Genomic DNA, 18,732 nt, shown 5'->3' with positions numbered 1-18,732 from the left:
TATTATGAATCTAAATTCCCTTAAAAAAATTTTTTTTACCTGAAAATAGATTTCTTAAGGTAAAGGTATACTTTTAAAGCACTACAACACACTACTGAAGCATAAATACTGCTGTTCTGATGAAATGCCAAAGACGTTTTTCTTCTCCTGTTCAGTTTAAATACAGAAAAGAGCATTCACATCTGTCTCAGCTCTTGCTTTTTCTGGGGACGTGCTGGATTTTGCTGTAGATCAGAGATGAATCATCTGTCATAAGCCTATGGAACAAAAAGAGGTGACTTAAAGACACGAATAATGCACATCTAATCAGTCAGTTAATGAAGTAGCCTGAGCAGCAGAGTTAGTGTTGGTGTAATGATAATGATTTGCTCACTGGGTGGCAGCAGTGCTCCTACGAATATTCACAGCAGCGTACTGAACATTCTCCTCATCTGTGGTGTCTGGAGGAAGTCTGGGTGACCGAGACCGTCCCTGGCTGTGGGATTGTTTAAAAACAGACACGTATTTATACACAGGATGATACAGTCCACGCACACACACACGAACACGCACACACAAAAGGCTGACCTAAAGTGTTTTCCTGTTTAGACAAGAGGATATACCAGCCCAGATAAGACTCTCTGTTTACCTTACCGACTAACATCGTAAATATCCTATAGACACTGAACGGACAAAGGAATGTGTGTGAGATAGTGTGAAAACAGTTTTAACACTAACAATGGCCACTTTAAATCATTTATGATTTAGCATCACACACCAAAACATAGGATGTTCATCCTGGGAACAGAACCTGTGACAAACTGCCAATTGAAAGATATTCCATTTCATTCTTTTCCTACATGCAAATAATCCTTCATCATAACCACTCAAATCAAGGCCTTTATGGCCTGTCTTACCATCGTCATCAACATACATAGTACAATTCCAACAACATACAAGAATCATTCCTAAAACAAAATAGTGTTCAACACTCGTAAACAAACTCTTAATCTTTTCCAAAAACTTTGTTCAGCAGTTGTTTCACGTTCTCCAAGACATCATGAGACCATTGTTTCTCATTGTTTGTTCAGTATGTCTATTAACAATGATATAAGGTATAGATAACAGTTTCTTCTCTGAATAATGTATTCAAAGAGAATAAAAAAATTCGGAGTCTAGTTACATCTATGCACATATAGTTATAGAATTTAGACCTAGAGCGAGTATCAGGGTACGCTAAACTAAACAGTCAAGTGAGTTTGAACTTCACCCCGAAGGTGGCCCCCCTTCTACTAAAAAGAAAAGATCTTTCCGTTAGCTCTCAACTGTTTCAGCCCTGAACACTCACTTAGGCTGGCTTCTTAGGCCAACAGACCAATTAATGCATAGATTAAGTGGGTGCTGTTTAGATCAGATTAGTTTTGTTAGAGACAGGGTTAGTTTTGTTAAAGATAGGGTTATTTTCATTTCTGTGAGTATTACCGAGAGAACAACAGTCCAATTTTGGCCTGTTTCAATGCAGGCTTCAGTAATACGTCTAATGGTTCTGTTTGTTCTCTCTACCACTCCAGCTGACTGTGGGTGATAGGGAATATTAAAATAACAATCAATTGCTAAACTTTTAGCCAAAAGTTGTCTTACCTTCGAAGCAAAAGGTGTGCCGTTATCAATTTCAATCACACTAGGAATACCAAACCTAGAGATGATCTCTTTTGTTAATATTTTAATAACAGTTTTAGCATTCTCTGTCGCACATGCAAATGCTTCTGGCCACTTAGTGAATCTGTCAACTATAACCAACAGGTACCTCAAATTTCCTACAGGTGGCGTATGTGTAAAATCTATGGCCACTTTGGCAGGGAGTTGAACAGCTTTTAATAAGTCGCCTATGAGATTAAAATGTGCTATGGGCTTTCCATCAGCTGTTTTAAAATCTCTTTGCTTCCATGTTTCAGCAAAATCATGCACAACACCATAAGCATACTTAGAATCAGTGTATAAAGTCACTACTTTACCTTTAGACAACTGACATGATCTTGTAAGTGTGACCAATTCTGCAGCTTGTGCCGATGTGTATGGGAATGATTTAGCTTCAACTATTACATCAGGTAATCTTACAACCCCATATCCACATAAATACACACCAGAAGGTTCTGAACATGAACATCTACATATAAGCAATCCCCCTCTTCCAGGGCCGTATCTGAAGATCGGGCCTACAAGAGGTCTCACGTTCAATTTGTCTAAGGCAATCATGTGCGCCATCAAAACCATCTAAGTCAATATCGTCTAGCAGATCACGCAGAGCTTCTACAGCTGAATGCGGCTGAGAAGAAGGCATAATAGTTAAGTTTTCCATTACCAAGAGTGTAGTTTCATAACCAGATCTACGTTGTGCTGTCATATGTTGTTTGTTGAGGTCGTATAAATTAGCTGTTACCTGATTTGAGGTGTACAGTATTAAAGGATGTGACAGCACCGTTTTCTCAGCATCCCGGACCATCAGAGCCGCAGCAGCCACTGCACGCAAGCACGAAGGCAACCCTTGTGCTATGTTGTCTAAAGATTTGGAAAGATACGCAACAGGGCGATATCTGTCACCGTGTTCCTGGGCTAGGATCCCCGCAGCCGTACCACCACGTTCGTGCACATAAAGGTGAAAAGGCTCAGCATAATTCGGAAGACCCAGAGCTGGAGCAGACTGTACAGCCTTCTTGAGGGCAGCAAAACTGTCAGTCATTTCATGAGACCACAGAATGAGATGTGATGGAGGAGCTTTGTGATCAATAGCACTACGCAAACTTTATCATGCTGTGCGCAGTCAGGGATCCATGCTCGGCAGTAGTTCATCAGTCCCAAGAAGCTCTGCATCTGTTTCACAGTCAGAGGTCTTGAAAACCTAGTCACAAGCTGTACTCGGTCCTGTGACAAGGATGTCATCTGCGTATTGATGAATGCAGGTTGTTTCCGGCAGGTGGATATCAGCCAAAGTTCAGTGCGCTACAGCGGAGAATACGGCTGGCGAGTCAACAAAGCCTTGAGGAAGACGTGTCCAGGTGAATTGATGCTCCTATAGGTAAAAGCGAAAAGCGGCTGCGTCTCTGAGGCCAAAGGGACACTGAAAAAAGCAGAACAAAGATCAATCACAGTAAAAAATCCGTGAGTTGCTGGTATAGAGTTAACAATGGTAGCTACATCGGGCACCAAAGGAGCTAACGGAATAACTCATTTATTAATCTCACGTAAATCTTGTGTTAGCCTCAAGCATTTTTTATCTGCCTTTAAGACGGGATTAATCGGTGTGTTACACGGTGAATGTGTCTCGATCAAAACACCTTGTGACAATAAATTGTCAATAACAGGAGCAATGGCAACATTCTTCTCTTTCGACAATGGATATTGTTTAACAAAAATCGGATGGTGTGTTTTCATGAGTGGATGATACGGTTTTACATGGATTAAACCTGCCTCGTCTTTGTGAGAGGCCCATAATTTAGGGTTAACTTCACCGAAACTTGGTTCATCAGGCACGACTTCTGTACTACCCTGAAAGAAATCTTCCAGATGTGGCTGTGGCTCAGTTGAGAGCATGAGGACAGAAGGAAAAACAGTGAGACATTGGTTTAAAAAAACAGAATTTCCATTCCCATTTTGTGCATCATATCCTTTCCTAAAATGTTTAAAGGCGAGTTTGGAATTATTGTAAAGCTATGATATAAATTTGTACCAGTCGGTGTCATCACAGGCAAAAGGTGAGTTACAGGACATGAAATTGGAACTCTATCTATTCCCTAATAGATGAACTTTCCCTTTTTCCTAGGACCTCCTCCTTGAGTTTAGTGCTGAGGCTGGAATGCACCACTTCCCGTTGCAGTGCAGAGCATAAAGGGTTAACTTAACCTGAAGCATAGCAGAAACCTCAAGCAGCATGTAAATCTCTATGGAAAAGTATCTAGATGTGACACAATTTCACTCCATAATGCCATATGATCTAAATAAGGATTAGTCCAAAAACCAGCACTATTCCTATACACAAAATCTGTGGTATATTCTTCCGGCAGTAAGCGAGAAATGTTATGACCCATCATCTTTACACAGAACAAAGAACAGACACACAACACTTAATACACGGACAATACACAAAACACATAACACTCAGACAATACAGCTGCGCAGGCACCAGGGAGATCACAGTCTTCAAACAAAAAGGTAATCCAGTCTCTCCAATTGGATCACAAATTTTGTAAATTAGGAGAAAAAAATAGACTTTAAAGCTAAAACAAGATTGAAGTCTTTTGAAAAATTTTAAAGTCTTTTCAAAATGTCCGTTTCTCTTTAGTTCCTTTTCTCTTTAGTTCCTTTTCTCTTTTCTCACTTTTTTGTTTTTTTCTTAAAACAATTAATTTTTCATCTATCTATTTTTTTTCGGGCATATAAAAAATGATCGTGGATTCTTTTGGATACTTCAGACAATATCGCCTATATTAGACAGACCGTAAAAAACGTCTACTAATCTTGCATCTTACATCTAAGGTGAGGAAACCAATGTCGCGACGAAATCATCCCGCAAGGAAATTATCATTAATTAAAAAATTAATGCATAACCAAGACACGAACACACATGCAGCCTTATTAGCTGGCAAACGGGACAATCACCGCAAACAAGGGAATACATTAAATTCTACCTTGATGCGTGATCTCCCTCTGGATATTGTCGGAAAGTATCTCGCTTCTGACACCAAAACTGTTAGATTTTTATCATGCCCAAAAACGAAACTTAATTCATGGAGAGATTTTCCATACGACCTGTGATGCTCCGTAGTGCCTTTCTGATATCAGGGAAGGAGAAATACACAGCACACAGAATGTGGCAAAATGTTCCTCTTCAGTTTATTGCAGGTGGCAGACACGTATTTATACACACAGGATGATACAGTCCACGCACACACACACGAACACGAACACACATATTGGGGAGAAAGCTGATCTAAAGTGTTTCCTGTTTGGACAAGAGGATATACCAGCCCAGATAAGACTCTCTGTTTACCTTACCGACTAACATCGTAAATATCCTATAGACACTGAACGGACAAAGGAATGTGTGTGAGATAGTGTGAAAACAGTTTTAACACTAACAACTGTGTTTAAAAAAAGGTAAATCCACACTCACACACTGGAGGAGATCGGAGACCCTCATGGCCTTCAACAGCACAGCTGTAACTGACCTCACCACTGACTGCAGCTACAAAGCAGTAGGCAGATTTACACTCATTCACCCGCTGTCCGTTCTTGTACCAGATGTAAGTGGGATTGTTAGACAGAGTGCAGGTGGTGTTACAGCTCAGCTCCATGTACTGATCAGTCCAGTCTGATACTGTAACCTTCAGATCTGCAAATTATAGAAAGTATGTGAGTAATTACTTTGCTCTCTATTCACTTTATTTAGTAAATATATACTTGTATAACTGTACATCACCTGTAACAGACAGAGCGACTCCAGGTTCTCCAGTGTAATCACCTTCATCAGTGTAGAATCTGAATCTGTATGTTTGAGCATCTGTCTCTCTCAGGTTAGTGATTCTCAGACTACAGTTATCCTGAGAGTTCTGTGTGTCCTGCACTCGGCCCTGATACTCCTCACCCTTTCTCACATCTACAGGATCATCATCAGCCTTCTGTTTAATGAACCACACTGATGTTCTCACTGTGTGTTTTGCAGGGTGCGTATAAGAGCAGGAGAGATCAACCGATGTGCCTTTCAGAGCACACACATGATCAGGAGTGTAAGTCACACGCCAACACGCCTTACTCATTACACCTGAAACATATAGAGAGGTAATAACTGTGGGAGGATCTTCTTTTGAAGCCTGGCATCCCATAATTATCATCTAGTTCTGGTCATAAATGTAGTTAAAACAGAAGATATTGAGTTTTATTTCGAAAATTAAATATTTTACAGGAAACTTGAGAGGGAGGAATCTGGACAGATTTACTCTGACACTTACACACTGGAGGAGAGCGACGTTCACTCTCATACGCCCTACAGGAGTAGCTGCCTTCATCATGTAGACTAGTCGAGTCGAGGACAATGAAGTTGTCAACTGTAGTTTTTAACTTTTGGCCATTCCTGTACCAGTGGAAATTGTATGTACTGAGACTGCAGGTGAAACTGCAGGTCAGTTTTACTTCTCTCTGTCCTTCAGGTTTAGGCTCCACCTTCACCTGCAAATCTACACACAATAATGTACAAAAACTCTGTAAATACTACAGACCTGTTATATATCATATTATACTGCAAAGTCTATGTGTGCATTATTACCTGTAACAGTTAGATGAACTCCAGATGGCGCTGATATCCAGTCACTGCTCTGTGTTTTAAATCTAATGTTATAAACTCCAGAGTCACTCACACTCACATTTTGCACTGACAGCAAACATTCAGATGTCCAGATTATAACTCGTCCTGAATATTGTGGATCTTTACTCAGGTCTTGTGGTTCTCCTTCAGAGCTCTGGACTCGATACCACTCTCTCTGTGTGACACTGGAGTGATCAGGATTTGTAAATGTACAGGGGATTTTTACTGAAGATTCAGCAACAGCACAGAAACTCTGAGTGGGGAAAGTTACACTGGGCTGAGCCTGAACTCCTGGAACACACACACACACACACACACACACACACACACACACACACACACACACACACACACACACACACACACAACAAAACAGAAGCAGAAAGTAAAGTAATGTCTTGTGCACTGACAGGGAAGTATAATCAGTCTTAAGTGCTGCTGCTGCACTCAGTCACACATAGTGAGTGAAAAAAAAAGTTGTGAAATTGACAATAAAAATAGAACTCATTTTAAAACTTCCTCTGGGTTTGTAGACTCTAGAACTGCAACAAATAAACTCATGCAGTAAAAAAAACAGTGCAGGATACTAACACATTATAGTTTGTACAGTAATACATGAATAATACACATATGATTTAACATACGTATGTGATCTTTTTATTTCTGGCTCTATACTGTACCTCCTGATGTTTACTCTACAGCACCCTACAAATGATCTTTTCTACATACAGATGTTTCTGGAAGGATGCAGTAGTGACACAGAAGCACAGAAAAACAGTAGAAAGAGCTGAAATATATGAAAAGTTTACCAGTGAGTAACATGAGAATTGCTGCTGCTGCTGCTGCTGTAAAGTTTCTCGTCATTCTGTGAAAAACGCTGACATCAACCTTTAAACAGCTCATACTGAGATCCACCAGGTGTGAAATTTAGTCCAGAAATATCCTTAGAATTACAATATAAAACTTTCTTACTCTTTTAATAAACAATAACTGCCTAAATCAGCCTATTCCTCTTTCACTCATGCTGCACTCGTCTCTGTACGACACGTCCAGTTATGACTCGGAATATGAATGATGCGTTCACACCAGCATTGTGTGAACCACGCCAACGTGTTTAAGCCTCCTCTTTACTTTTAACCCTATAAAAAAGTCATTCAAGTTTCATTAATACCACATTCCTACTCGATTTTTCTTTCTTCTGAGGTAAAAAAAAACACTGTTACTTTTAATTCTTTGATAATGTCTAAATGTGATGATGTTAATGTTGTGATGTAAATGTACATTTTGTTATAATGTTTAGTAATGGATATTTGTCTTAATCAAGCTACAAGTACAGGAATGAAGAAGCCAAGAGAAGTCCATGCGATTTGACCATAATCAGTTATTCCTAAGCTATTTCTAGCGCCCTCCTGTGGCCGTTTTAGACAACTTATTTTTTTTATCCCAAGTCATGGCGAAACTAAATTGTAGAGTTTTTTTGTAAATCACATGCTCATTGCAAACTATTGGAGAAAAAGAAACCACCAAATCAAGTCTGTTTTATAATCAATTAAGATTCTGGTATTTTAAACTCTCCTTGTCGTGTTCGACACACACCAGTTTCACATACAGAGGTATTATACATAATAATAGTAATAGCATTTAACAGTCAACAGTCAGTCCTATAGAGTCTAATACAGATAATTTATTAAAAAATGTATATTTTTTTTACCACATGTTAATATGTTAACATATCTGTTAAGAATATTATATATAAATATTTGTTGGGGCGTGGGTTTTTTCCCTGTTTTTATGAGGAAGTTCAGGGAAGTTTTAGCTCTTGTGTGGTTGCTTGCTGCTGAAGGCAGGGTCAGTGGGAAAATCCTGATAATTTGTTGGTTTTTAATTGCAAGTGTGTTGGTACAGGATGAGAGTGGTCAGTGAAGATTTGCACATGTCCTACCTCAAGGTCAGAAGCTTCATAGTCTCTCTGCACAACAATGGTAAAGAGAATGACCTCAGTCAGTCACTGGACACTGCATGAGCATGAGAATGAGAGAAATGGATAAACACAGGTAGGAGGACCAGAGAAGATGTTCACTGTGAGGGGTTTTGCTGCCACACTTCACTGTTCTTGTGCTCTTGTGCTCTCCACAACAACGAGGATGCTGAAGTGACACTATTATTTTACTGTTATTTGCACAGTCTAGAAGTATTGAAAAACATGTTTGTAACCCATTTGAATAACGAGCAGCCAACAGATTTAGCATAGCAACCACATAGCAACAACCTATGAGCCTCAAGCACACAATGATATAATTTCAGCCACAAATGCTAACATGTTTATGCTACTAACATGCAGAGGAAATTGTCATTTCTTAACATGATTTGTGCCATTTGTTTTGAGAAATATAAAAAGTTTATATTACATATTATTCTCTGAACTGCATTTAACTATTCCTGCACCTGAATAAAATAATTTCTGTTTTATGCATCTACTGACAATTTATATACTTAAAATTCATGCTTGTATTACAATTAAAATAAGGAACATATACTCTTTTGTTTGATTTAATTTCCTTTATGAGACGGTTAGGACTTGAACCAGGGACAATGGCTTCATAGTCAAACCATCTATAAGATGTGGCACAGAGGGGCATATGAACCTAATCAGAGATAGACTCAATGAAAAGGTGGAAGGTTTCATAATGTATTTATTATAAAGTAAAAAACAAGAATAAACAAAGAAGACAAGAAATAAAATATTAAACTGAAAATCTTCTTAAAGAACTCAAGAAGAGTTGTCCCAATGACTTTTTCTAGAAAAAAGCAGAGAAAAGCAAAATATATTAAAAACTTTAAAAGAGGCAACTTGAAACAATGCTGGGGACACGGGAAACAAAACACTATCAGTAGACCATACAACATTAAGAAGCAAGTGAAAAACTACCACAAAGAAGGACCTTAAATAGACTGTGGGAGATTGGGAACAGATGGAGACAATTGAGCATTTGAAAAGGGCAAAGGCGACATCTGGTGGTAAAAAGAAATAACTACAAATACAAAACCCCCTGAATCCTGACACTTGATATATAAACTCATACTCAGTCTGGTGAAGCAGGTACACTTACCGTCAGGGTGTCTTAATTAAGGACGTGGCTGCAGGGTTCGGTGTTGGCTCTTGACAGAGCTCTTAATATTCTAAATGGAAAAGATAAGAGAATGAAGAATGTAGTATGTGTGTTGCTAACACACACACACACACACACACACACACACACACACACACACACACACACACACACACACACACACAAACAAAGACTGTGTACATACTTGCAGAGTATCATAATCTGGAGACATCGTCGTGAGCTGCAGTGTTGTGTACGTGTCGCCTTCAGGTGCCGGAGCCCTCTGAGAAAAATAAACAAAATTTTCCAATCTTATTTTATTTACTTTATAGGATCTAGAGTTTGATAAAGATAAAGACATAAATTACAACGGTCTCTCAGTACCTGAAAGTCAGTGTCTCTGTTTGCTATTCTCTTCCTCCTATTCACACAAATAACATAAAACACGGCTCTTCAATCTGTTCTTGTTTCATTCAGATATTTATATAATAAAATAGTTCAGTTACTCATATAATGACCAGAACAGCAATAAGAAGAAGGAGAAGCAGAGTAGGAACGAGTGCAGCAGCTCCCCATGCAACATGGAGCTTCCACACCTCATCACCTGAGGGAAAGAAAAGCTTTTATTACAGGTACAGAGACAAATATATTTTACTGCAGCAATTAAATCATCAAATCTTAATAACTACATTGCACCCAGTATATGGACTTTTCACTCAGTAAACACAACTAGTAAAACTTTACGTGTGTATAAACAACTTGGAGATATGCTGATATATGAAAATAATCTTTCAGCTTCAGGGTGAAGCTACAGTACACATGACACTTACCTAACACATTCAGGTGTACAGGTGCAGAGTTTTGCCGTCCCAGCTGGTTGTGAGCAGTGCAGTAATAGAGTCCATTGTGATTGGTGTTGATGTCGCTGATGCTGTAATTCTGGCTTGTTGTCAGCAGTGTGTCTGTAGATTCTATCTGCTTAAACCAGGAGTAGGTGTGAACAGGAGGGTTTGCATCACTGCTACAGCTCAGAGTCACTGAATACCCCTCCATTAGGTCTCCAGATGGATGAACCACTGCTCTGGTGTTTTTAGGGGAATCTGTATAGAAATACAACAACTAAATCAGCTGGTGTTGGTTCAGGATCAGCATTTGTTATATAAAAATACTGTGTTTAAAAAAAGGTAAATCCACACTTACACACTGGAGAAGATCGGAGACTGTCGTGGCCTTCAACAGCACAGCTGTAACTGACCTCACCACTGACTGCAGCTACATAGCAGGAGGCAGATTTACACTCATTCACCCGCTGTCCGTTCTTGTACCAGATGTAAGTGGGATTGTTAGACAGAGTGCAGGTGGTGTTACAGCTCAGCTCCATGTACTGATCAGTCCAGTCTGATACTGTAACCTTCAGATCTGCAAATTATAAAAAGTATGTGAGTAATTACTTTGCTCTCTATTCACTTTGTTTAGTAAATATATACTTGTATAACTGTACATCACCTGTAACAGACAGAGCGACTCCAGGTTCTCCAGTGTAATCACCTTCATCAGTGTAGAATCTGAACCTGTATGTTTGAGCATCTGTCTCTCTCAGGTTAGTGATTCTCAGACTACAGTTATTCTGAGAGTTCTGTGTGTACTGCACTCGGCCCTGATGCTCCTCACCCTTTCTCACATCTACAGGATCATCATCAGCCTTCTGTTTAATGAACCACACTGATGTTCTCACTGTGTGTTCTGCAGGGTGCGTATAAGAGCAGGAGAGATCAACCGATGTGCCTTTCAGAGCACACACATGATCAGGAGTGTAAGTCACACGCCAAAACGCCTTACTCATTACACCTGAAACATATAGAGAGGTAATAACTGTGGGAGGATCTTCTTTTGAAGCCTGGCATCCCATAATTATCATCTAGTTCTGGTCATAAATGTAGTGAAAACAGAAGATATTGAGTTTAATTTCGAAAATTAGGTGTCTTGTCAATTTTATTGTAAACTTGAGGTTGAGGAATCTGGACAGATTTACTCTGACACTTACACACTGGAGGAGAGCGACGTTCACTCTCATACACCCTACAGGAGTAGCTGCCTTCATCATGTAGACTAGTCGAGTCGAGGACAATGAAGTTATCATATGTAGTTTTTAACTTTTGGCCATTCTTGTACCAGTCGAAATTGTATGGACTGAGACTGCAGGTGAAACTGCAGGTCAGTTTTACTTCTCTCTGTCCTTCAGGTTTAGGCTCCACCTTCACCTGCAAATCTACACACAATAATGTACAAAAACTCTTTAAATACTACAGACCTGTTATATATCATATTATACTGCAAAGTCTACATGTTCATTATTACCTGTAACAGTTAGATGAACTCCAGATGGCGCTGATATCCAGTCACTGCTCTGTGTTTTAAATCTAAAGTTATAAACTCCAGAGTCACTCACACTTACATTTTGCACTGTCAGCGTACAGTCAGATGTCCAGTTTATAACTCGTCCTGAATATTGTGGATCTTTACTCAGGTCTTGTGGTTCTCCTTCAGAGCTCTGGACTCGATACCACTCTCTCTGTGTGACACTGGAGTGATCAGGATTTGTAAATGTACAGGGGATTTTTACTGAAGATTCAGCAACAGCACAGAAACTCTGAGTGGGGAAAGTTACACTGGGCTGAGCCTGAACTCCTGGAACACACACACACACACACACACACACACACACACACACACACACACACACACACACACACACACACACACACACACACACACACACACACACACACAACAAAACAGAAGCAGAAAGTAAAGTAATGTCTTGTGCACTGACAGGGAAGTATAATCAGTCTTAAGTGCTGCTGCTGCACTCAGTCACACATAGTGAGTGAAAAAAAAAGTTGTGAAATTGACAATAAAAATAGAACTCATTTTAAAACTTCCTCTGGGTTTGTAGACTCTAGAACTGCAACAAATAAACTCATGCAGTTAAAAAACAGTGCAGGATACTAACACATTATAGTTTGTACAGTAATACATGACTAATACACATATGATTTAACATACGTATGTGGTCTTTTTATTTCTGGCTCTATACTGTACCTCCTGATGTTTACTCTACAGCACCCTACAAATGATCTATTCTACATACAGATGTTTCTGGAAGGATGCAGTAGTGACACAGAAGCACAGAAAAACAGTAGAAAGAGCTGAAATATATGAAAAGTTTAACAGTGAGTAACATGAGAATTGCTGCTGCTGCTGCTGCTGTAAAGTTTCTCGTCATTCTGTGAAAAACGCTGACATCAACCTTTAAACAGCTCATACTGAGATCCACCAGGTGTGAAATTTAGTCCAAAAATATCCTTAGAATTACAATATAAAACTTTCTTACTCTTTTAATAAACAATAACTGCCTAAATCAGCCTATTCCTCTTTCACTCATGCTGCACTCGTCTCTGTACGACACTTCCAGTTATGACTCGGAATATGAATGATGCGTTCACACCAGCATTGTGTGAACCACGCCAACGTGTTTTAGCCTCCTCTTTACTTTTAACCCTATAAAAAAAGTCATTCAAGTTTCATTAATACCACATTCCTACTCGATTTTTCTTTCTTCTGAGGTAAAAAAAACACTGTTACTTTTAATTCTTTGATAATGTCTAAATGTGATGATGTTAATGTTGTGATGTAAATGTACATTTTGTTATATTGTTTAGTAATGGATATTTGTCTTAATCAAGCTACAAGTACAGGAATGAAGAAGCCAAGAGAAGTCCATGCGATTTGACCATAATCAGTTATTCCTAAGCTATTTCTAGCGCCCTCCTGTGGCCGTTTTAGACAACTTATTTTTTTTATCCCAAGTCATGGCGAAACTAAATTGTAGAATTTTTTTGTAAATCACATGCTCATTGCAAACTATTGGAGAAAAAGAAACCACCAAATCAAGTCTGTTTTATAATCAATTAAGATTCTGGTATTTTAAACTCTCCTTGTCGTGTTCGACACACACCAGTTTCACATACAGAGGTATTATACATAATAATAGTAATAGCATTTAACAGTCAACAGTCAGTCCTATAGAGTCTAATACAGATAATTTATTTAAAAAATGTATATGTTTTTTACCACATGTTAATATGTTAACATATACAGTGAGGAAAATAAGTATTTGAACACCCTGCTATTTTGCAAGTTCTCCCACTTAGAAATCATGGAGGGGTCTGAAATTGTCATCGTAGGTGCATGTCCACTGTGAGAGACATAATCTAAAAAAAAAAAAATCCAGAAATCACAATGTATGAGTTTTTAACTATTTATTTGTATGATACAGCTGCAAATAAGTATTTGAACACCTGAGAAAGTCAATGTTAATATTTGGTACAGGAGCCTTTGTTTGCAATTACAGAGGTCAAACGTTTCCTGTAGTTTTTCACCAGGTTTGCACACACTGCAGGAGGGATTTTGGCCCACTCCTCCACACAGATCTTCTCTAGATCAGTCAGGTTTCTGGCCTGTCGCTAAAAAACACGTCCTTTGAGCTCCCTCAAGATTCTCTATTGGGTTTAGGTCTGGAGACTGGCTAGGCCACGCCAGAACCTTGATATGCTTCTTACAGAGCCACTCCTTGGTTATCCTGGCTGTGTGCTTCGGGTCATTGTCATGTTGGAAGACCCAGCCTCGACCCATCTTCAATGCTCTAACTGAAGGAAGGAGGTTGTTCCCCAAAATCTCACAATACATGGCTCCGGTCATCCTCTCCTTAATACAGTTCAGTCGCCCTGTCCCATGTGCAGAAAAACACCCCCAAAGCATGATGCTACCACCCCCATGCTTCACAGTAGGGATGGTGTTCTTGGAATGGTACTCATCATTCTTCTTCCTCCAAACACGTTTAGTGGAATTATGACCCAAAAGTTCTATTTTGGTCTCATCTGACCACATGACTTTCTCCCATGACTCCTCTGGATCATCCAAATGGTCATTGGCAAACTTAAGACGTGCCTGGACATGTGCTGGTTTAAGCAGGGGAACCTTCCATGCCAGGCATGATTTCAAACCATGACGTCTTAGTGTATTACGAACAGTAACCTTGGAAACGGTGGTCCCAGCTCTTTTCAGGTCATTGACCAGCTCCTCCCGTGTAGTTCTGGGCTGATTTCTCACCTTCCTTAGGATCATTGAGACCCCACGAGGTGAGATCTTGCATGGAGCCCCAGTCCGAGGGAGATTGACAGTCATGTTTAGCTTCTTCCATTTTCTAATGATTGCTCCAACAGTGGACCTTTTTTCACCAAGCCGCTTGGCAATTTCCCCGTAGCCCTTTCCAGCCTTGTGGCGGTGTACAATTTTGTCTCTAGTGTCTTTGGACAGCTCTTTGGTCTTGGCCATGTTAGTAGTTGGATTCTTACTGATTGTATGGGGTGGACAGGTGTCTTTATGCAACAAACGACCTCAAACAGGTGCATCTAATTTAGGATAATAAATGTAGTGGCGGTGGACATTTTAAAGGCAGACTAACAGGTCTTCGAGGGTCAGAATTCTAGTTGATAGACAAGTGTTCAAATACTTATTTGCAGCTGTATCATACAAATAAGTAGTTTAAAAATCATATATTGTGATTTCTGGATTTTTATTTTTAGATTATGTCTCTCACAGTGGACATGCACCTACGATGACAATTTCAGACACCTCCATGATTTCTAAGTGGAAGAACTTGCAAAATAGCAGGGTGTTCAAATACCTATTTTCCTCACTGTATGTTAAGAATATTATATATATATATTTGTTGGGGCGTGGGTTTTTTCCCTGTTTTTATGAGGAAGTTCAGGGAAGTTTTAGCTCTTGTGTGGTTGCTTGCTGCTGAAGGCAGGGTCAGTGGGAAAATCCTGATAATTTGTTGGTTTTTAATTGCAAGTGTGTTGGTACAGGATGAGAGTGGTCAGTGAAGATTTGCACATGTCCTACCTCAAGGTCAGAAGCTTCATAGTCTCTCTGCACAACAATGGTAAAGAGAATGACCTCAGTCAGTCACTGGACACTGCATGAGCATGAGAATGAGAGAAATGGATAAACACAGGTAGGAGGACCAGAGAAGATGTTCACTGTGAGGGGTTTTGCTGCCACACTTCACTGTTCTTGTGCTCTTGTGCTCTCCACAACAACGAGGATGCTGAAGTGACACTATTATTTTACAACTCGGATGGGAGTTGTGCCACGAGTGTGCACAGTCTAGAAGTATTGAAAAACATGTTTGTAACCCATTTGAATAACGAGCAGCCAACAGATTTAGCATAGCAACCACATAGCAACAACCTATGAGCCTCAAGCACACAATGATATCATTTCAGTCACAAATGCTAACATGTTTATGCTACTAACATGCAGAGGAAATTGTCATTTCTTAACATGATTTGTGACATTGATTTTGAGAAATATAAAAAGTTTATATTACATATTATTCTCTGAACTGCATTTAACTATTCCTGCACCTGAATAAAATAATTTCTGAACAATGTGTTTTTGCATCTACTGACAATTTATATACTTAAAATTCATGCTTGTATTACAATTAAAATAAGGAACATATACTCTTTTGTTTGATTTAATTTCCTTTATGAGACGGTTAGGACTTGAACCAGGGACAATGGCTTCATAGTCAAACCATCTATAAGATGTGGCACAGAGGGGCATATGAACCTAATCAGAGATAGACTCAATGAAAAGGTGGAAGGTTTCATAATGTATTTATTATAAAGTAAAAAACAAGAATAAACAAAGAAGACAAGAAATAAAATATTAAACTGAAAATCTTCTTAAAGAACTCAAGAAGAGTTGTCCCAATGACTTTTTCTAGAAAAAAGCAGAGAAAAGCAAAATATATTAAAAACTTTAAAAGAGGCAACTTGAAACAATGCTGGGGACACGGGAAACAAAACACTATCAGTAGACCATACAACATTAAGAAGCAAGTGAAAAACTACCACAAAGAAGGACCTTAAATAGACTGTGGGAGATTGGGAACAGGTGGAGACAATTGAGCATTTGGAAAGGGCAAAGGCGACATCTGGTGGTAAAAGGAAATAACTACAAATACAAAACCCCCTGAATCCTGAGACTTGATATATAAACTCATACTCAGTCTGGTGAAGCAGGTACACTTACCGTCAGGGTGTCTTAATTAAGGACGTGGCTGCAGGGTTCAGTGTTGGCTCTTGACAGAGCTCTTAATATTCTAAATGGAATAGATTAGAGAATGAAGAATGTAGTATGTGTGTTGCTAACACACACACACACACACACACACACACACACACACACACACACACACACACACACACACACACACACAAACAAACAAAGACTGTGTACATACTTGCAGAGTATCATAATCTGGAGACATCGTCGTGAGCTGCAGTGTTGTGTACGTGTCGCCTTCAGGTGCCGGAACCCTCTGAGAAAAAGAAACAAAATTTTCCAATCTTATTTTATTTACTTTATAGGATCTAGAGTTTGATGAAGAAAAGACATAAACAGACATTACAACGGTCTCTCAGTACCTGAAAGTCAGTGTCTCTGTTTGCTATTCTCTTCCTCCTATTCACACAAATAACATAAAACACGGCTCTTCAATCTGTTCTTGTTTCATTCAGATATTTATAGAATAAAATAGTTCAGTTACTCACATAATGACCAGAACAGCAATAAGAAGAAGGAGAAGCAGAGTAGGAACGAGTGCAGCAGTTCCCCATGCAACATGGAGCTTCCACACCTCATCACCTGAGGGAAAGAAAAGCTTTTATTACAGGTACAGAGACAAATATATTTTACTGCAGCAATTAAATCATCAAATCTTAATAACTACATTGCACCCAGTATATGGACTTTTCACTCAGTAAACACAACTAGTAAAACTTTACGTGTGTATAAACAACTTGGAGATATGCTGATATATGAAAATAATCTTTCAGCTTCAGGGTGAAGCTACAGTACACATGACACTTACCTAACACATTCAGGTGTACGGGTGCAGAGTTTTGCCGTCCCAGCTGGTTGTGAGCAGTGCAGTAATAGAGTCCATTGTGATTGGTGTTGATGTTGCTGATGCTGTAATTCTGGCTTGTTGTCAGCAGTGTGTCTGTAGATTCTATCTGCTTAAACCAGGAGTAGGTGTGAACAGGAGGGTTTGCATCACTGCTACAGCTCAGAGTCACTGAATCCCCCTCCATTAGGTCTCCAGATGGATGAACCACTGCTCTGGTGTTTTTAGGGGAATCTGTATAGAAATACAACAACTAAATCTGCTAGTGTTGGTTCAGGATCAGCATTTGTTATATAAAAATACTGTGTTTGAAAAAAGGTAAATCCACACTTACACACTGGAGAAGATCGGAGACTGTCGTGGCCTTCAACAGCACAGCTGTAACTGACCTCACCACTGACTGCAGCTACAGAGCAGGAGGCAGATTTACTCTCATTCACCCGCTGTCCGTTCTTGTACCAGATGTAAGTGGGATTGTTAGACAGAGTGCAGGTGGTGTTACAGCTCAGCTCCATGTACTGATCAGTCCAGTCTGATACTGTAACCTTCAGATCTGCAAATTATAGAAAGTATGTGAGTAATTACTTTGCTCTCTATTCACTTTATTTAGTAAATATATACTTGTATAACTGTACATCACCTGTAACAGACAGAGCGACTCCAGGTTCTCCAGTGTAATCACCTCCATCAGTGTAGAATCTGAATCTGTATGTTTGAGCATCTGTCTCTCTCAGGTTAGTGATTCTCAGACTACAGTTATTCTGAGAGTTCTGTGTGTACTGCACTCGGCCCTGATGCTCCTCACCCTTTCTCACATCTACAGGATCATCATCAGCCTTCTGTTTAATGAACCACACTGATGTTCTCACTGTGTGTTCTGCAGGGTGCGTATAAGAGCAGGAGAGATCAACCGATGTGCCTTTCAGAGCACACACATGATCAGGAGTGTAAGTCACACGCCAACGCGCCTTACTCATTACACCTGAAACATATAGAGAGGTAATAACTGTGGGAGGATCTTCTTTTGAAGCCTGGCATCCCATAATTATCATCTAGTTCTGGTCATAAATGTAGTTAAAACAGAAGATATTGAGTTTAATTTCGAAAATTAGGTGTCTTGTCAATTTTATTGGAAACTTGAGAGGGATGAATCTGGACAGATTTACTCTGACACTTACACACTGGAGGAGAGCGACGTTCACTCTCATACGCCCTACAGGAGTAGCTGCCTTCATCAT

At 39.4% G+C, this 18,732-nt stretch overlaps 1 protein-coding gene across 1 annotated transcript; it reads right to left on the bottom strand.

The window, feature by feature from the left end:
• Positions 1 to 187: 187 nt before the first annotated feature.
• On the bottom strand, positions 188 to 18,732 carry LOC310731610 (sialoadhesin-like; the record flags this gene model as incomplete). The annotated part of the gene is made up of 12 exons (XM_083551263.1): positions 188 to 257; positions 374 to 475; positions 7,147 to 7,202; positions 9,653 to 9,730; positions 10,044 to 10,051; positions 10,278 to 10,547; positions 10,648 to 10,866; positions 10,954 to 11,152; positions 16,829 to 16,906; positions 17,013 to 17,049; positions 17,225 to 17,232; positions 18,673 to 18,732. 12 exons carry the CDS (start codon positions 18,730 to 18,732, stop codon positions 188 to 190), a joined length of 1,185 nt encoding a protein of 394 aa, XP_083407389.1.

The sequence above is a fragment of the Silurus aristotelis genome (assembly GCF_946808225.1).
Source record: "Silurus aristotelis genome assembly, chromosome: 9".
Taxonomy (NCBI): domain Eukaryota; kingdom Metazoa; phylum Chordata; class Actinopteri; order Siluriformes; family Siluridae; genus Silurus; species Silurus aristotelis.
This window is presented reverse-complemented; position numbering and strand designations above follow the sequence as displayed.